Below are 21,063 nucleotides of genomic sequence, written 5' to 3' on the forward strand. Positions count from 1 at the left end.
CTTTTGAGAACCTTAGTTGAGCTACTTTTGCAATTCCATCTCTGTTAGATCTAAATCTTTCCAGTAGATCCCTAGAAGGTCGTATCTTTTCCGTTTCAACTCCGTTTTCGACAAACTTTATATCCGCGTGTTCATCTTGACGAGTACAACAAGTCTACACTATTTCTTTGATCTGTTTCCATTGTTTGGTGTATTGTTTCTTATGTTGTTGTATTGCTTTCTTGTATGTGCTCGTGTGATGCGTTAGAAGGTATGCCGTTCGAGGAATTCGAAGGACAAGCTTTTGGAGTGATTGAACAACAATCTTCTAAGGAAGGCAAGTGTATCCTTGATCATGCCCTGTCCCAATAACCATGTGTGTGCAAAGTTATCACCATAGATTGCTACGCTTGCATGCTAATTAATTTGATGGGTCCTATGATAGGAATTCCCTAGATTGTTACCTTTACCTTGATAAACCGGGAAGTTTATCTTTGGGATGGATAGATGATGCTTAGTTGCTTTATCTTGGGTTTGGTTCTCATAAAGTTAAGATAATAATTTGTGATCTTTTATACCATGTTCCTTTATGCGCGTTGTTAAATAAGAACACTTGATCTATTAATCGAAACATGGAGTGACCACCCAGGACAACAGTGCAACCACAAGAGTGAGGATGGGTTAGCCTTGATTAAGTACCTAGTGACTTTACCATCTGTTTGGTTTCGAGATGTAGTGGGTTGGGTTGGTTCCATCCCTCGTTTTGGAGACGGCTCCAACTTGGACTATGTTTGATTCGTTTTTGAGTTTGGGGTTGGGTTCATTCTAGTTTTTTGTTTGGTTGGTAGAGTCGAGAACTAGGGAACGGATGACGTTACACACCGTTAGACCGTTGTTCACTGGACCCCGTATGTCATCCCCTCTTTTTTTTCATTTTTCTTCTCCTTATCTTCTTCCTCCTCGGTCCTTCCCACGCGCGCAAGTAGGCCGAGGTTAGCGGCCTTTTCCACCCGAGCTCGCCGGCGCCCATCTTGTCCGCCGGCCCCGCCCTCCTCCGCCGTCGCAACCGGCCAACCCCATCCGCCGCCGCAGCCGGTCGACCCCATGCACCGCCGCCAGCAGATCCGCGCGCCACTCCTCCCGCCATGGCCTCCGCGCTCCAGCTGCGCGCCACCGCGCTCGCGTTCGCCTTGGCCGCCACCGCGCTTGAGGTCGCCGCTGCCGCGCTCGAGGTCGCCATGGCCGCCGCGCTCGAGCTCCGCGGTGCCGCGCTCCGCCTCGCCCTGCCCGCCGCGCTCGAGCTCTGCGGCGCCGCACTCGACCTCGCGAGCCAGGTGGTGGATGGCGAGGCCGGGAGGAGCGAGCTGAGCGGCGGGTTAGGCGAGACAGGGCGAAGGAGGGAGACGGGAGGAAGACGGCAGTCATGCGACCGCGAGAACGTGGAGCGGAGCGGACTCGCCCGCCAGATTTCGTGGGATGGAGTGGACCCGCATCTTCACCGAATATTCCCTTCTTGGTTTGGCTCCAACCCCTGTTACCTCCATCCAAACGCTCCAAAAAGGGGTTCAACCCCTTCCTCCAACCAAACAGACGGTTAGAGTTGTGTAGCTGTGGCGGAACCATCCAACTAAATTCGGCTCAACCACGCCAACCGGTGATCACAACTCGGTATGACGCATGATTGAACTGAATCAAGTCCGGTAGTCCGTCGGATGCCCAAAGACACCCAATTACACCATAACAAGATCAATTTAAATCCGAACAACGCCAAAACTGTACACATAGTAGAGAATATTACAACATGTCCAAAAGACAATCACCACAACGATTACATAAAGTCAGCAGAAGTCTTTAAGTTACACCATGGTCTGATACAAATACTTGTCCATCCTTACATAGTTCCTGATAATTAGAGTAGCAGCCACATACTATAAGTACATCTATTCTACGTAAGCTATTAACAAAATATATGGTGAACTGTCCATGTAGCCCAAATGGAAGCTCATCAACACAGCAGCATCTTCATCTTGAATCATAAGAATTAGCAACAACAACTAATTCTCCTCCCAAGTCCAGTCACCTGTTAGGGTCACAACCACAGACCTTGAGTACACAAATACTCGCAAGACTGACCCGACTAATTTGGTATAATTACTGACACAAATTGTATGCAAGGCTACTTGGTTTGCTGGATAAGTTGTTTTCATAAAAGCTTACTACCATAAATCCTATTTTCAGATTTTAGCCACTTTGATGTAGACTACTGTTTTCTCTAAGTGAGAGCAAGATAGAAATAACATACAAGGTAGTCAACATCATCCTTATAAACCATTGTAACTCATAGTAATCATCATCCACAACAACAATATCTTAGTACGTGGCCGGAGCATTTTCAAGCGGTATTCATATCCGAGAAGCGCGGCGATTCGAATCGATGTACACCCTGCAGGGGAAACCCAATCACACGACATGCACGCCTCTACTCAGTGTCACGCCCGGCCGAGCAATGCACACCTTTCGACCATACATGGCAACCTTTCGCGTACCTGCCCTCAGCAACCTGGTCTAGCCCGCAACTCCCAGGGATTGTTCCCCCAATGGCATGTCCACGTCTGACCCATCCATGAGTTCCTAGACCCAATCCCCACCTTTTCCACCGACCTCCAAACACCAAAGTTGCGGGAGCTAACCCAAGGTACTGCGGCAGTCAGCTACATCGGTTTACCGGCCCCATAATCCGGCATGTGATTAGTACGTTCAATGCTTGAGAGCGGGTCCTCCATCATACAGTCCATAACCGACACGAACGGGTCTACCACCACACATGTGAAGCCCCTGTCCGTTCTCCAGCAATGGGGCCTAGGGACCGATATGATGATTGGTTTAGGTAGGGCGGCCGACCTACTATGGGCACCTGTAGGGATTAGTGCGTGAGACCGCGATCCACAAACTGACGCATGGGACTCACCCTTGAGTGGAGAATGGAAGAAGGGAAACATAGCATGTCACAAGAGCGAGGCGAGGGGGCTCCGCCCTACGAGAGGGACGCCTCACGAGCCGGGCTTTGGAGATGAGGCCTTTTGGCGAAGCCAAGTCAATTTCGGGCCACCAAACCTTGCAACTGAGGAAAAGGCCCTATGGAGTAAAGGGAAGCATGTACGTTGTCACACTCCCTACCCTTCAAAGGTGCCTAGAGGACGGGCCAGACGCAGCAGAGCGACGTCCCAGGAGCGGATTCCCCACGAGCAGGGGGACAGGAGACGGCCATCTCGAGGCACATCACGACCTACAGGCAACACCGGCGAGACCCGGGAAGGTAACCCGATTGGGAGTCAGAGGATCCATAGTACCCGCAGCCCCTCAGACTTCATATTCATCATTTTCTAAAGAAAGGGTAAGGGATCTCTTTTCTACAACGGAAAAAAAAATCAGCGGAGCTGATTTGACTCGGCACAATCTAACGATACATCCAATACTAATGATCTGTGAGGATAATATTGATTTTTAGAAAACTGCCAGTTGTAAGTGGGTCCGGGTAGGGACGTTACAAAGGGTAAGCATGTGGACTGGGAATAGCATGTCAGATATATCATCAATCCTGACCGTTGAAACTAAATCCAAGGGCTCACTTGGGCACCGCACACACGGCCGCACGGCCCGTTGCCCATTCAGCCGTGCGGCTCGCCCCATCCCGTGCGAGCCGCCCAATCTCACCATCGCCGGTGCCGCGAGAGGCCGCGACTGGCTCGCCAACGCCAATCCCTTTCACGCCCCACGCTCGCCCCATCCCGCGCCCTAATCCAGCAGTCGGCCAGTCGCGGGAGGCCGCCGACGGCTTGCCCCATCCCGCCCCGCGCCCGCCCCAACCCGCTGTCCTCGCCGCCGCTGGAAGGCGGGCCGCCGTCGTCAGAGGCCGCTGGCTCGTCGCGTGGAGGCCGCTGGAGGGGGGGGGGGGGGGGGGGGGGGCTCGCCACCAGGGCTGCTGCGGTGCCGAGCCCGTCCTGCCCTGCCGCCGTGGAGAAGCTGAAGCAGATTGAAATCCAAGCGTCTCCCTCGTTGTTGTTTTATCCCAAGCAGTTCAGAACTTCAGATGAGCTTCACTCTTCTGCACAGACAGCAAGCCCCGCTCTTTTTAAGAGGACTAACTGGCTTCTTTGCATTACTTTGATTCTGGTTATCGTCTTTATTAGTGTCAAGAATAAGGAAATGAATTTTCCTCATCGGCCTTATTGTTATCTTACGAAGTAGTTACATCAAAGAAGTTACAAATTTGTTGATTCATGAAAGGTCAAGTCAATTCATTTAGAACATACATGAGTCATACTACCAAATCAATTTGCCCAAGTGATGAGACCTATATCTTGATGACAAAATCAATATTACACTGTACATGAGACCTTTTCTTAATGACAAAATCAACATTATGGAATCATTTTGCCCACTCTTACAATGCCAAACACTAGAAATATTATTACAGAACCAATTCTACTTCAGGAGTTCCAAACAATGCACTTGGCAGAGATGCTCCGGAGTTTTCCTGCTCGCGACTACTCGCGGCCGCCCACTGGAGTTTGCCCAGGCCGTCTCCTGCTCGCGGCTCGTGGTGGCAGCCCTGGTGGTGGCCACCTCCTCAGTGCTGGGCGGGAGCCCCGGTGGCCACCCTCCTCGGCGCGCTGGGCGGCTGCCCACCTCCACCCGCGCGAAGGGCGACCCGGTGGCCGGCCTCCACGCGTGCAACGGCAGGGCAGGGGTGCACGCCTCGTGCGGCTCGCCCGGCGGACCGCCTCCCAGCGGCCGCGGCGACGGGGCGGCGACACCAGCGAGGGAGGGATTCGCGAGCGCGGGGCTGCTGCGGGTCCGACGGGATAGGCTAGCGTGGGGGAATTGCGGCCCGCGCGGGCGGGACGGGGTGGGAGCGGCGTGAAAAGTGGGCCGTGCGGGAGCCAACGCAGTAGAGCCTTAGATTCATTTTGAAAGGCCAAGATACACCGCATGTTGCAGCGTGGCATGCTTGTCACCGAATTTAGATCCTGGGGACTGGGGCGAGGTGGACGGGAGCAGCTCCCTGACGCATACTCCCTCCGTCCAAAAAAGACCGTCATTTTTTTGACTTTTAGAAACTGCGTTTGACTGCTCGTTTTATTCAAATTTTTTATGTATATTATAAGATAAATAAAATATTATTAAAATATCATTAGTGATGTAATAAGTCATAACAAAAGTGATAATATTTGTAAAAGAAAATTGAATAAGACGAGCAGTCAAACGCAGTTTCTAAGAGTCAAAGAATGACGGTCTTTTTGGGACGGAGGGAGTATGTGTCAGGGTCATCTCAACACACACCCCCCACTTTCTGTTCCCCGCGCGCCCCACGCTCCTTCGGGCTCCGCGCCCCGCGTTCCATCACAAGAAAAAAAACCGGAGCTTCTAAACCAGACCTCCAAATTAAATTTCGATTGTACCACTGTGATCTTTAATACGAAATTTTCAAAACAAGACCACACTTGGATATGTTTAGATAATTTTCTATGTGAAACATTTCTGTTATGAAGCTAGAATAATTTTTTTCTGAAGTTGAAACATTGTTCCAAGTTCAAGAAAAAATTATTCCGACATATAAAATAATTTGTTCTAAAAATATTACACCCAAATATAGTCAAGTATAATTTTATTTCGAGGAGCTCGACGTTAGAAATATAATGGTGTAATTGGTTTTTATTTAGACAACTAATTTAAAAACTATAAATTTTACATACATAAGATGATCATATAAATTGAATCCAAAAGTAGAAGAATGTGAGTGAAAAAAATATACTCAAGGAAATGAATGGGATTAGAGAAAAAAATCAAGAACAAAATATATCGTGGTCTGGAACAATATATATGTACACGCGAACAAAGTTATAATAGCAGCAGAATATTGTGCATGCAAAAACACCGTGAACAAATTCTATATGGACCAAAACAATTTAAATGAATAGGCGAACAAAAGTCTATGGCAGCAAAATATTTTCATCATGGTCTGGAACAATATATATGTACACGCGAACAAAGTTATAATAGCAGCATAATATTATGCATGCAAAAACACCGTGAACAAATTATATCATGGACCAGAACAATTTAAATGAATAGGCGAACAAAAGTCTATAGCAGCAAAATATTTTCATAAATTAAGCAAACATAGTGGAAAAACATGTACGCGTAAAACTTGTATACATACATGTAAAACTTTTCGCGAAGACACTAAAATATAAAGGAAAATGAAAGAAAAAAGAAGAAACAAATAAAGAAATAAGAAATAAGAAAGAAAAAATATAAAGAAAAAAAGAAAAACAAACGTACCTGCAAACATAGTTATTAGGACCGGACCGGACATTGAATCAACGAGGCTCTCGGTTCAAGGTTCAATTGGTCCAAATGGATAAACCGGCGGTCGGACCCGGTTCAAATAGAATTAGTTTTCCTTCTACATCGCTAGGTGGACGTAGCCTGGTGGTGGAAACCCGCCCTCCGAAGGTTAGGTCGAGGGTTCGATCCCCTTCCCGCGCCTCTTTTGCCCATCTCTATCTCTATTCTCTATAGAACGAAATCAGCACCATCCTCCTCGGGTTGGCATCGCGCCACATCATCCAAAAAAACCTCGGCCGTCGGATCGCACGCCAACGGCCATCCGCGACCATCCCTCCGGAACTGCTCCTCTTCCAGGTGACGACCTCCTCCGCGTCTTGCTCACGCGCTCCGACCGTCCCCTCCTCCATAGGCGTGCTCCCTTCGCGTCGCTCTCTCCTCCAAGGCTCCGTTGGCCTCGCCTCTGTCTCCCTCTTTCTTCCTTCCTCCTCCTTTCTCCCACAGCTACTGGCCTCATCTTGCTGAAACTAAACCGCGGCAAGCACAACACCTACGCCGGCAAAATTCGTCTTGCTCACGCGCTCCGACCGTCCCCTCCTCCATAGGCGTGCTCCCTTCGCGTCGCTCTCTCCTCCAAGGCTCCGTTGGCCTCGCCTCTGTCTCCCTCTTTCTTCCTTCCTCCTCCTTTCTCCCACAGCTACTGGCCTTATCTTGCTGAAACTAAACCGCGGCAAGCACAACACCTACGCCGGCAAAATTCGTGCAACACCGGCCACCATCTTTAAATCACCTGCACCCATGACTCACCCACCTCCCTAGGTCCTTCATGACGCCTCCTTCCCAAACCCCGGCGATCAAAGCGTCAGGAATCGCACATCTCGCGGCCGCCAGTAACATCGTTGCCCCGACCTCAACCCTGTCGTCGAACTTGCACCCCCGATCCCTTGCCAACCAACCTAGGCACTACAATGGAATTCCCTCGACACCCTGATTCTCATGCTGATCTCATTCCTCGACATTCATGGAGTTTTGACAGTCATTTTTGAGCTCGAAGCCGGCCGTGCGCGCCTGTTCGCCACGGCCTGACGGCCCCGTCATGCCCCGCCCTAGCTAGAAAGATTTTGGGGCACGGCTGACAGCGACCAAGCTGCCGCGGCCGATCCCGCCCGCCAGCTTGCCCAACGCCGGCCGGCAACCGCCGGTCAAGCCATGGCCAGTTCATGTCTGTGAGAGAAAGATCGAGAGAAAGAAGAACGTCAGGAGAAGAGAAAGAGAGAGGTGCGCCTGGGCTTGGGCCTGCCCAACACTGGCCCTGGCTTGATGGGCCAACTCTGGGCCGCCTGCTCATGGGCTGTGCGCGCATGGTGGTCTGCGTTTCTCAAAAAAAAAACTAGGACTGCATCTGTGTACTTCCCTCTTGTTGATTTGCTGTATCAGAGGACCGCGAGAGCTAGACAGTGATGGTGTAACCTTTGTATTGCACTTTTAATAAATATTTCCTGTTATATCATATACTCATTATTTATTGAACAATGTTTAGTAAATTATGTTGTCGATGCCCATGTACAATAAGACTATAACATATCATATGTAAATTGTGTACTAGAAACAATCAATCGCAAAGCTTACTGTTTTTACCATTAAACATCAAAATTCATGTACGACGCCTCCTCTAGAGTTTATTATTAAATTGGCTTGCTTTGATTACTTTTTCCAAAACACATAAATCGAATGCACCTTCATATTACACAAAGTATTTGCCAGCATGATAATGGAGCAACACAAAATTGTAAATGTGTCCACATTCATACTAACAGCTGCAGAACCTCACGATGATTTAAAATACAAAAAAAATATCCAGATGCTGCACCTAACATCACTTGTCTATTCCATTGTTTCTGATAATCTGCTTATACCATTGTTTTCGATAACGTGCTTACAAACTGCGTGACTGATCATAAACTGTGCACTTCATTGCACCAACCTAACACGATCACATTACACTGGTCCAACTCCGAGTGGCACGGCAACGCCACGCCCAAAGTTCTAGTTTTTTGCGAATTCTCCCACCTGGCGGACGTGTTGGCGCGGCTGACTCCGGTTTAATGCCCGGTTTTTCAGCGGTTTCGTGAAAAAACCGGCGGTTCAACCGGCTTTTCCCGGTTCACTTGCATGGACGGTCTTTTAGGCCGACCGGACCGGCGGGGCCTCCGGTTCCGGTTTTTTCCGGTCGGGGTCCGGTCCGGTCCTAATAACTAGGCCTGCAAACAGGAGGGCAAGCTACATGGGCCGTAGGCCCAGACCGGAAAAACACCAGCGCTCCTTCAGATATGCAGCCCACGTGAGTGGAGGAGAGGGGTGTGTGTTGCACGTCTTCCTGACGTTGCGGAGGTGGACTGGCCTCGCCGAGTTGGGCCAACTGTAGTGGGTGGCCCAGAGAAAGAGGAGGACTAGGCCAACAACAACAACATAGCCTTTTTTCCCAAATAAATTGGGGTAGACTAGAGATGAAATCCGAAAGAAATAAATTCAAGGTTCAGGCACATTGATAGCTAGTCTCCAAGCGCTCCTATCCAAAGCTATCTCTTTAGAGATATTCCAATCCTTAAGGTCTCTCTTAACCGACTCATCCCATGTCAGTTTAGGTCTACCTCTACCCCTCTTTACATTATCGACCCGCTCAAGAACCCCATTACGCACCGACGCCTCAGGAGGCCTTCGTTGGACATGTCCAAACCATCTCAGCCGATACTGGGTAAGTTTCTCCTCAATTGGTGCCACCCCGACCCTATCCCGAATAATTTCGTTTCGGACTCTATCCCTCCTTGTGTGCCCGCAAAACCACCGCAACATCCGCATCTCTGCTACACTCAGTTGCTGGACATGTCGCCTTTTTGTAGGCCAACATTCAGCACCGTATAACATCGCCGGACGAATCGCTGTCCTATAGAATTTGCCTTTTAGCTTTTGTGGCACCCTCTTGTCACAAAGGATGCCAGAAGCTTGCCGCCATTTCAACCAGCCAGCTAAAATTCTATGCCTAACATCTTCATCAATGTCGCCATCTTTTTGTAGCACCGATCCTAAATACCGAAAAGTATCCTTTTGGACCACCACTTGCCCGTCTAGACTAACGTCTCCCTCCTCATGCCTAGTCGCGCTGAAATCGCACATTATGTACTCAGTCTTGGTCCTACTAAGTCTGAACCCTTTCGACTCTAACGTGCGTCTCCACAGCTCTAACTTCCTATTAACCTCTGCTCTACTCTCGTCAACTAGCACCACATCATCAGCAAAGAGCATACACCAAGGGATCTCACCTTGTATATCCCTTGTGACCTCATCCATCACTAAAGCAAATAAATAAGGGCTCAATGATGACCCCTGGTGTAGGCCTATGTTAATAGGAAAATCAGTGGTGTTGCCATCACATGTCCGGACAAACAGAGGAGGACTAGGCCAAGCCCTTTTTTTCTATTTTTTATACACAACTTTCGCATTTCAATATCATTGTTCAAACAAAGTCCTCCTATTGTAACTTTTAATGCAACAAACAAATTTTATAACCCCTTTATTTAGTTTTTTTATAAAAAATAATTTAAGAATAGAGTTTATTTTATATTTCTATTTAACTAAAAGTTGGTCAAAAAATTTATAATCCAAGAAACCATTTGATTTTTTTAGGTGGGGCGGTGTGGTGTGGTGGGGGGGGGGGAGATTTTATTATTAGAATGATTGTTCACAACGCAAAAGTACAATTTTGGGGTTGGCAGTCCACCACACGAGCGTAACCAAACGCCTCCAAAATAAGCAAGAGAATCACCTTGACTGGGAGAGCGAAACTATCCGTAGCATACTAACATGCCCTAAAGAAAACACATACTCCCCGCCATACCAAGGCGAACAAAGGCTGCAAAAATCTACATTGTGGTTTTTGTCCAATTTGCAATCATGACACGCTGTCGTGGGTAGACAGTGGGGCGAGGGGCAGGGGGTTGCATGCATCTCCGCCCGCAGCGCTTGCTGCCTCGCCGAATTGCAACAAGTTACAAAAGGTAGAACCAAAACAATACAGCAATTTACAATTGATACATAACTTTGGACTTAAAAGCAGCGTGAATCTTCAAGGCATACCGCTTGCACAGAAGAAGAGGGAGTGAATGCTTCAGTAGTCTGTCCACGTGATCCCGAGGAATTATTCCTTTCCAGCTCTACAGTTACGACAATTAAAGATTAGCTCGTAGTCACAGTTCCCCTTTAAAGATGAAAAAAAAATACTGTATATTATTAGAACTTAGTGCATAAAACAAACATGTGCACAGATTTGGCTCACAGTTCCAAGACTACACGAAAACAAAACAGTTGGAGTATTTATATAACAAATCAGAGAAAGTCTAGAGTGCCATGATGACAAAGTCAATGCTTACAAATCTATAATCTAGGTAAGCTACCAAGGTTGTCAGATCCCAGCTGAATGATTCGAGTCACAAATTGGGTCGTGACGGTAGAATCACTCTGGGAATATTGTAGGATCAGTAGAATCGAGATGTTTAAGCGGTTTTTCAAGATCCTGAGCAATTGAGCAAACAACAAAAAAATACCCATTGGATTGGATGCCAGCTAGGAATCAACAGTCCAATTACAAACCCTACGCGGCGATTACCGAAACCTAAATACGCCTGTAGTTCAGATAAGGTATTCATGAAATCTTGTGAACATTTAAGAGCTCTATGGCTCAGGCCACCGGCAGTGTTTTGCTGCTGCAGTATTACGGACGTGTCTTTTAGGTTTTTTCTGTGCAACATTGCATCTTTAATATCATTGTGAACAGATGGCAATAGTAGTTGCAACTCACTGGTGCTAGCACAGCCAGAATTCAAAGGAAAATTCATAGATCTGATCCTGGCTGGGAACAGTGTTCAAATTAATAGCAAGGTAAAAACTGCGAAGTGTGCCTATTGTGAGAAGACGCACAGTGATGGTATATTTTGTTGCGGGATCGCTGCTGGTGATCTGGCAATAGTCCAAAGGGGGCTGGACCTAGGCGGTGAAGGGCGTAGCTGTGCTGTGGATCAATGGTGGCGTGTGGTAACTAGAGGTAGCAGGGGCAGAGGAGAATAGATCAATAGAAGGTAGAGATAGGAAGATTAATTCTTTGCTTGACCCTTCACGTACAGACTCCCTTGGTTTATATAATACCAAGATCTCAACTGACTAACCTAAACTGACTAGGACTACTCCAAAACTCCTAACCAAACATGACTCTGTTTCCTAAACTGAAACACACACAATTACATGAGATTACCTAATATAATCTAGCCACTATTATTCTTACCCGTTCTCGAATATTGTGTTCCCCACATAACATATTTAGGTACAAGCACCATCTATGTGGTATTCAGAAATATAGAACCATGTCCAAAAGTGCTGATTGATGTGCAAGAAAAAGCTTCTTGGAGATAAGGCTGAAGAATCAGATGCAGAACATGGGAGACTATTAGCGCAACATGAAACTGACAAGAGGGAAGATATGAGCAAAGGTCTAATTTAGAGCTGGGAGACAAAGCACAAGAGCCAAGGAACCATGAATCAATATTAGAAAGGAACAACAGAAGGAACAAGTTTGTGCACAAATCTCCAGCCTTTTTTTACACTAGTGCAGTAGTGCTACACTCTTTCCATGCAATCATGTATCCAGAGTTCTACTAAAATAGTTTGCATTTAGAGTTCTAAATTTCGCATCCAGCTCTTCTGGATCTGAGCGCACCTGATGTATAATTGAGATGATAATTTCTATGCTTCACTGAATAAAATAGTAATAAAGAAAAAAATATCTTTCAAATTGCTATCTTGTAGGTTCACTCAAAGAAAAGAAATCTCCTACACAAAGAAAGGATGAATGACCTGATTCATGTGATGCAAAACATAAAACCCACAGAGAGGCAGCTAAGAAGAGACCCCAAGATAAATTATGATGTGGAAGAAGTGCCTTCTGATGACAAATGGTAATAGAGGAGGATCCAGCTCTTCCTCAAGATAAACAGCGGCTTAGAAATCATGATAGGATTGCTCAAAGAACTGCAAATACAACATTAGAACAGACAGAGCAGATTTGGCGGCCCTCGTGGACGTGCGCCCTGCATATCTGCACCGTCCATCAGGAAGGCCCCGCCCTCGCGCTGCCCGCCTCCGGCCGTCTCGCTGCCAGATCCGCTCCCGCTGCCCCTCCCTCACTAATCCCTCTGTTTTTGTGCTCCCCCGCCGCCGACCCCGCCCACCGCCCCACCTTCCACCCGCGGCGCCAGCGTCGCCGCCGGCACCTTGCCGCATCGCCACACCACCACCCACTGCCAGTCCGGCCGCCTCCCCGGCCCTCCTCTAAGCTTGGAGATCACCAGAGAAGCTGACAACCACAGACCCTAACACCCCAAGCCTGGAGACCATGCGAGAAGATATGCAGGGCATGCGTCCTCGTGGGCGCCGTTTAATATCTATTAGAAGATAACAGTATTGAGGAAGTATGGGCAGGGACATAGATGAAGCTTGCAAAGTTCGTAGCTGACTCTTGCTTAGTTTATGGTTGTTTAAATCTTACTCCCTCCCTCCGCCAGCACTAAAAAAACTGCATGCATGCAGCCAGAGATGGCAACAATGTGCATGCATGCATGGGAGACAGAAACGACAACCCAATAACCAAGCCAATACACATACCATCAATACTTTAATTAGGGGCATATTAGTCTTTTGTTCTTCTCCTTAATCTGCCTGAAAAAAGCCAGAATCCCTTGTATTCAAGGAGGGAGGGAGTATCTTGTATTGACTTTTGCTTTTTCTTATTATGTATCTGGAGCTGGTCAAGATCAGAATGAAGATCCTAATATCACCATGATGATGGTGGAGATAATGAGAATGATCAGCAATCGTATGGAGTAGACACCAGTGCTCCAATTCATCACCATTACCCTGTCATGTCATCTAGACCAACTGATGAAATAACTACAAATGCAGCTGTAGGCCTAGATAGCTTATGGTGAAGTATTTAGGTGTTCTCTTGTTGAGATGTTTGTGCATTTGTTTAAGAAACAATCTAGAATCTAATGATGTAGTGTTTTGTTAACTGAGTAGTCTGTATCTTTAGAATCCAATGTTAAATGATGTTTTATGGCATGCCATTCTATGCTAAATGTATTTTCTGTAAATATACAATTCAAATTAAACTTAAAAAAAAAAGAAAAACTAACAGAGTTGTGATTGGTGATCCTACAATCCGATCCTACCATCCTGTACTGTGTGGCAAAAATATGATCCTACCAAAGATGCCAATCGTAATTACCTTAGTCTCTGCTAGGCTTTTTAGTAAAAGAGCATAAAAGGGAATTTACCGGATCAGCATTCTTCCGCCTTGTAATGTAGTGGCACGATACAACTGAGGCAAAGTGTAGTGCCCCTACAGCATCTGGATCAAAACCATCTTTAACGATTTCCGTTAAAGCTAGATCTGATGAATTTCTTACTCTCTGAACCCAGTTAGCGTCAACAGAGGCTTTTTCCCGCAATGCTGTTAGCTGGTCCTCAGTCATGTATGGGTAGTAAGCACTTCGGTACATTACTTGACGTTCCACAGGACTGGCCAGCACTGGATGCCCCATGATGAGGTCAAAACTGCAAGGAACAATTGAAATCAGATACTTGGTACAAACTCAAATACTGCTACAGGACAGGCTAATGGAATATGGGCTAATTCAGATATTTATGGTGTAACACCTTGCGTTTGGATTCCTCATCAAGCTGGTGAGCTCTTGAAGTTCTGGATCATTCCAAAGAGCAGCAATATGATTATCCAGCATGTCAGCAAATTTCCCTCTCAGCTCCACCTTCATGTTGTCATCACCCTCCGTAGCAAGCCTTTTACGGATGTAAAATGGAAGAATTTTCAGGGTGGTACCAACCATCACGTAAGTGCTTGGCTTATCCAGCTCAACACATATGTAACCCCTTTCCCACAAATACTCAATGAGTCTCAATCCTGATCTGCACACAGTATTAAGTAGTCAATTATACTGAATATATATCGCATCAGTATATCAACATGGCCTCCAAATCGATAGAAACTATAAACAGCGTACCTCACAATATGCTTCCCTTGGTTGGAAAGGTAATCACCTGCTGGAATTGCTGTAGCACTATTTTTGTCCAACCAATCTTGGAGGGTGAGATCAAAATTTGTACAAGCAACAACCAACTTGAGCAGCTGCTCATTGTCAGCACATGCCAACGGCTTTAAGATAGCCTCATGTTTCAAAGTTAAGCCTCTATTGACCACTTCCTTGATATGAGTAAGTTCCCCATAATCTTTGGTCCAAAACTTTGCTTCTTGGGCTTTCTTCCCTTTCTTGTCCTTCAACTGAATGTGCCCTAACTTATTCTTACTTCCTGGGATGAAGTTCACCTGATTAATGCTTGTCGGACGGAGAATACGTCCCTCTTTCTGTGTAGTGATGTTGGTATCTTCTGTGAATTCATACAATTCCATCATAAAACCTGATGTAGGTTTCCTCTCAGCTCCAGAAACAGATGGCTGTGACTCAAATGTTGCTTCATATGCCTCCATGATACTATGTTCTTTGGACTGCAAAAAGAGTTAGAGAAATAAATTGATTAGTAGGAGTCACTGCAGTTATAAAACATATAAAAGGAACGTTTTAAATGCAGCTCTGATTTTACTTTAAGTTTGATATGAAATGAAAGTAAAGGTTACTAAATTTTAGAAACAAAAAAAAAACAAAACTTCTGGAGGAAATCATTTGAGGGTAAAGTTTCCGAAAATGTTCCATTCACTTGGAATTCCCTTCCCATCCAAGTGGCTAGAGGATTCTAGTAGGTATCAACTTTGATAAATAGGAGAGGTTTTGAAGCACTCAATGTCGCACACGAAAACAAATTTCAGTTATAGTACTGGTGTATGGGTCTCCATATGAAGGAGGAAAGCTAAAAGTTTTAAGAGGAGCTTGACAAATGATGAGAACCTCGCATGGGCCTACACTGTTAGGAGAACTTTAACTTAACTAGATGTAATTCTAATAAGAGTAATGGGGAAATCAACCAGAACTGGGCTGGTGGTTTCACCTTATGGATTAGATAAATGGTCTCGCTAAAAAATTAATGCTGCTAATAGAGTGTGCTCGGTCTAGTAATCAACAGCACGCTATGTTGGCCAAATTATATACATAGTTTTTGTCTACAGATTGCGAAGCCAGCTTCCCCTTGCTAAAAATCAAAGCCTTAAATAGGGAAAAAAATAGTAATCACACACCGTTGCTGCTAGACACTGATAATAATTTATTGGGTGGTAACCAAAATGTTTAGGTTTCAGAAGTGGTGGCTTGAGGAGGATTTTAGAGAAGTGGTTCAGAAAAAAGAATTGTTCCCTGCAAGCAAACAAGGCCTACAGAAATTTGGCAATTGAGAGTGAGAACCCTCTAGACAATGAGTAGGGGCTGGGCTGCCAATGTGGCGGCCAACAAAATAGAAACAAACGCATCCTGACAGAGGAATAATTTTGGAAGTTGAGAAATCAGGTTTGTTTTCTGGGAGGGTGCTAGCAAGGTTTGCACACGCTATGGGGACTGATGTTGGCCATGCACAAGATGGGCCTTGACGTGCCATAGAAGACACTTGGAAAACTACAAGCAGAAAGTGCAGGAGCTCAAAGAAGGGTTAACCAGGCCGAAGAGGCTGCTAGACGGGACTGGTGTGTCCTGACAAGGGAGATGCTCCTGGGACAAAAAAGCCACTGGCCAACATTTGTTGTTGGTGGGCGCTAAGCCAGATGAAACAGGCAACAGCAGGACGGGTTTCAGCATCTTCACATGAGACTAGGGCTGCCAGATGCCCGTCTGTGAGTGCGGTAGGCTGTGGCGTTGTGCCTAGGTGGCTGGAGTGCTTATTTTTTGTGCTGTTTGATCAGAGGTGCTGGTTTTATCATGTCGAGTACCGAGTTTGCTAAGTGTGCTCTAAGCCTCTGATTGAAATAATGCGCAAACCTGAACCAAACACTGTAACACTGCTGATGCTTTGCTGGTGGACTCGGACTCGCAAAAATGATCCAATAACACACATGATGCTTTGCTAGTGAACTCGGGCAGAGTTCCTTCTGTTAGTTATGATCTCCGATCGGTCAAGGACCGATTCCTCCACCTACGTGCCCTGATCGGGGGCGCGCCTGCCGTTCACTGGCAGTGGAGGCCCCTTCACGCAGCACAACAATAAAAGGCAAGGGGGCACGCTGGGCACGCAATCTAACGATTGCCATGTCACAGTGCCCCACAGAGAAAACCCACCGATCCGATCTAAGGCGCGCTGAAGCAAAGGAAAGGTCAGTTGCCCCAGCGCCGCCGCCCTCCTCGACACCGTGCTGCTGCTCCCCGGAGTGCATCACCCCGTCGCCCACTGCTCTACACCATGCCGCCACCTGAGGTCGCCGGAGCCCCACCGTCCACCGATGTCCGCGCTGCTGCCTTCAACACCGCTGCAGTCGACGCAATGGCCTTCCCCTCGTCTCGCTTCACCCCTCTCCCTCTCTAGATGTAGTACTCCAAGGAACAACTCATTGTTTATACCATGATTAAAAGTAAATCCCCCACACCCACTGATCTTACACCTAGATGAGCTCGAGAATCTATCACCTTTGCCATGGCCACAATACGGCAGGAAGCTTGCTTGCTTGATCCCTCAGTCAGCAGTATGCACTGTGAAAACCAAGTAAATTCAGATTCGTTTTCTACCCGGTAAGCAGCAGGAGCGGATGGATGCATTTTAGTAAGGAGAAAATGGGGAGAGCTCACCTCAAGCTCCAGGAGATGCTCGCCGCCTCTCCTATTGCCTGCTACAGTTCAGGTAGCAGGTCCGCGTTTGGTCCGGTCCGGTAGAGGTCCCCGCCGTTCGCCACAAGCAGGTGCGCAACGCGCTCTCTGCCGCCGCCCGTAGGTCGTCGCTGTTGCTGGATGCGGTCCCTAGAGAAGATGCCGCGTGCGGGCAGCCGTGCGACGCCGCTGACTCGCCTCCGGCTGACTGCCGGCAGGAGGCCGTCGCGGGCGTGCGGGCGGTGGCCGCGGAGGCGGCGGCGGCGGCGGCGTACGTGTGTGCGTCTGGGGTGGGTTGGGCTGTTGGGGCCGTGGGGGGTTTTAGATCAAGCCCGTGTTTAGTTGCCTGTGTTTGCTAATTTGAAGTACTAAATAAAATTTATTTATAAAATTTTTTGTATATGTATTGTAAATCGCGAGACAAATCTAATGATGCTAATTAATCTATAATTAATTAATAATTAGCGGATGGTTACTGTAGCATCACTGTTGCAAATTATGGATTAAGTAGGATCATTAAATTTGTCTCGCGATTTACAGCCCATCTATGCAAAAAAAATAAATAGACTTCATTTAGTACTTCAAATTAGTAAAATTCTTTCGCAAAATTTTGCGTTTTTTTGTGTTTTTGCGTTTACGAGGTTGGAACTAAATAGATGCTTAATACATCTAGTAAGATTCTCTCTGCCTATTCTAAATTTTAGGGTCCAAACAGGCGTTGGAATCCGCGCACGTGCGAGCAATTAAAAAAAAAAGCCAGGACGGCAGGCTGTACTGGCCTGTTTCGGTCCGACCCGGTGTCGCAAGCAGCCCAGCCCCACACACACTTGCCTTGTGGCTTACCACCCCTAAACACAAAAATACAAAAATGTAAAATTTTGCGAAGAAATTTTGCTAATTTGAAATACTAAATGAAGTTTATTTACGAAACTTTTTGCATGGATGGGCTGTAAATCGCGAGACGAATCTAATGAGCCTACTTAATCCATAATTTGCAACAGTAATGCTACAGTAATCATCCGCTAATTATTAATTAATCATGAATTAATTAGCATCATTAGATTCGTCTCGCGATTTACAACCCATCTGTGTAAAAAGTTTTGTAAATAGATTTCATTTAGTACTTCAAATTGGTAAGATTCTTTTACAAAAAAATTTTTTTGCAAAAAAAACTAAACACGGCCTAAGTAAAATCAGATTATAAAATTATCAGTAGAACTCTATACTAAATCACGAGACAAATTTAATAAGGTATATAATCCATGATTAGTGAATAGTATTGTAGCATCACTATAGCCTATTATCGATTAATTAGATTCATTAGATTTATAAAAAAGTTTTGTAAATAGATTTTATTTAATACTATAATTAGTGTCCAAACAATAACAGGGCTAAAGTTTAAACAGGGGTATCTAAACAAGGGAGAAAATTGCATATTTGGGACTCCAAAAAATGGGCTTCGTAATTTTGCCACTTCAAACATTAACTTTGTAAAATTGGGTTTTGAAACATTGTCCACTTGCAGACTATGCCATTAGACGTATTTGGGGCTTGTATAGACTAAAATACCCTTCTGCTTTTACGATCCGTTTCTTCTGTCGTTTCGCGTTGTTACATCTCGCTGGCTGGACCATCCATCTAATCATGGGCGTGGTTGAACCTTGGTGCGACCCGCAATCGATCCATCGATCCATATGTTGTGTGGAGGAGAACCGGTCTATCCATTTTAGTTAGTTGCTGACCCGTGGTGTCCCAATGGATATTACGGATCGACCTGGCTTAGTTTATGCTTGCTGCTGCTTGCAAGCGTGGCCAGCATGCTGCTGCTTCAGGAATTCAAATGCATCTATTATATTCCTGTGTCCACAAGTCTCACGCACTACTTCGTTCGTGAAATATGCAACGGTGCCATGAGAACATGCTAGCTAACAGCTTACTAGATATACTGAACGCTAATAAGATTCATTGTGCTACGTAAATATAAAGGCTGTCTAATCCAACCTGACCTGCTTCCAGCAACCATCAAAGTACAAGATCAGAAACAACAACGACACTATTTCCGAACAGTTAACATTCAGAAAAGATCAGATAGCAAGTGCCACTTGCAGTTGTCTAAACAAAAGCAGCAGATTTCGAAACTCCAATAGGGAGAGGTTTGTGTTGAAGCTCTGCACTGCAACAAGCAAATAGATCGTTCTAATCAGTCTATGATTATTAGCGATAAAATAAAACTGGAAAAGTGTGTCAGAGTTACAGAAATGTATAGACAAGCACCAATCAACTAAGAAATTTCATTCTAGCAGAAGTATACATATGACCTGAAAATAAGAGACTATTTCAAAAGGCAACAAGTACCAGTAGAAACACAACTACTAGGAACTCTAAAAGTTCCCACGAAATACATATGAACTGAAAATAAGAACAGCTAGCAGCCTAGCAGGCAAAGCAAGGGCAGGCAAAGCTAGCTGGCTAGAAGACCAAGAATATCATGCTCCAACCACAGCCATCCTCAAAAAATGAATAGAAACTTTGATGACTAGAAAAATATTTCAGATATTAGTACCTTTAAGCATGTCATTCTTCTGGATCAGGTACCTCGACAAAATTCTCAATTCCTCCCATGCAAAATTTTGATGAACCTATCAAAGTTATGTTGAAGTCAGATCTGAAAAATCTTTTTCTATTCCAAATCATACAAAACTAAGAACTGGAAAGAGAGTGTACCCGAGGCCCGCAACCAATCTTGTAAGCATATCAATGCTTCCACATTCTTTGGAGTTAACCGGCTTCTAAAATAGGGTGTTATTTTGATGGTGCTTGTTGGGAGCTGCATCAGATCAAGGGGAGCGGATGGCTGGAGGAGAAGAGCGGCATTGGTGGGGAGCCATGCCCCTGCCCTGAACCCTAAATCAAGGTTCAAACTTTGGGGGTAGCTGTCTTGTGCGAATGTTTCATGGAACAGGATGAGTGACTGGGTGGAGAAGACGACGGACAAGGTGTTTTTGTGAGAATGTTCCATGGAATAGGGTGTTATTTTGATGGTGCCCCAGGTGGCTAGGTGCTTGGGTAGATGAGGAAGGGCACAGGGCGAGGGAAAGAACATTTGGAAGAATAGATGGCTTTAGAGGAGAGTATGGTGGTCAAGGGAGTGGCATCTCATCTTGGGGTGGACACTGGTGGATATAGGTGTCCAAATGGGCGGCCCAGCCCAGCCCGGCCCTAGCCCGCTTTGGCCCGGCCCGATTCGGCCCGGCCCTATGCGGCCCAGTGGCCATTTCGTGCCGGCCCGGCCCGGCACTATGGGCCGACCTCCCAGCCCAGGCCCGGCCCTACACCTTTTTTATAGTGCTGGGCCGGCCCAATGGCCCAGTTGACCCACAGAGCCCGGGCTGGCCCTGGCCCTATTTTCCATAATAAACCCCACATTTAATCAAGAATTTGAACCTAAATTTAAATATGGCATTCAAAAATCTCATATCAAGATCACATATCAAGTAATACGACAACAAACACAACATATATACACATATCATAGATCAAGTAATCACATAATTTCATTATATTTCATATATCATCCCAAAAAATCGTGCCGAAATCATGCCAACCCCAAAATCGTGTCGTGCTGGGCCGGCACTATGGGCCGAAGCAGCGGCCCAGGCACTGGCCCGCCTATCGTGCCGTGCTGGCCCAGGCACTATGCTTGTCGTGCCGGGCTGGGCTAGGGCTGTGCTTTTTAGGGCCGTGGCTCTGGCCGCCCATCGGGCCTAGCCCATTTGGACACCTATACTGGTGGAGGACAGGACACTCGCCGAGATAATTTCAACAGGCCCAACAACAACAAGAGGAGGCTGGATGATAGAGAGGAACAGAT

The 21,063-nt window shown here is 46.3% G+C and overlaps 1 protein-coding gene and 1 long non-coding RNA gene across 3 annotated transcripts; both read right to left on the bottom strand.

The window, feature by feature from the left end:
* Positions 1-10,251: 10,251 nt before the first annotated feature.
* On the bottom strand, positions 10,252-17,489 carry LOC120687668. Of its 2 annotated transcripts, none has more exons than XM_039969696.1 (6): positions 17,175-17,489; positions 17,016-17,078; positions 14,457-14,959; positions 14,095-14,361; positions 13,713-13,992; positions 10,252-10,541 (listed from the first exon to the last, which is right to left on the bottom strand). In XM_039969696.1, the coding sequence occupies exons 2-6, from the start codon at positions 17,022-17,024 to the stop codon at positions 10,410-10,412; spliced, it is 1,191 nt and encodes a 396-aa protein (XP_039825630.1). In that variant the 5' UTR covers positions 17,025-17,078; positions 17,175-17,489; the 3' UTR covers positions 10,252-10,409. The 2 variants fall into 2 exon arrangements, with proteins under 2 accessions (XP_039825630.1, XP_039825629.1); XM_039969695.1 differs by lacking the exon at positions 10,252-10,541 and adding an exon at positions 12,895-13,293 and having other exon boundaries at positions 17,175-17,476.
* Positions 17,490-19,103: 1,614 nt separating this feature from the next.
* LOC120691978 lies at positions 19,104-19,999 on the bottom strand. Its single transcript, XR_005682431.1, has 3 exons — positions 19,917-19,999; positions 19,756-19,831; positions 19,104-19,365 (listed from the first exon to the last, which is right to left on the bottom strand). It is a non-coding gene; the product is annotated as an uncharacterized LOC120691978 (long non-coding RNA).
* Positions 20,000-21,063: the final 1,064 nt, after the last annotated feature.

Source organism: Panicum virgatum, chromosome 9N (assembly GCF_016808335.1).
Source record: "Panicum virgatum strain AP13 chromosome 9N, P.virgatum_v5, whole genome shotgun sequence".
NCBI lineage: Eukaryota > Viridiplantae > Streptophyta > Magnoliopsida > Poales > Poaceae > Panicum > Panicum virgatum.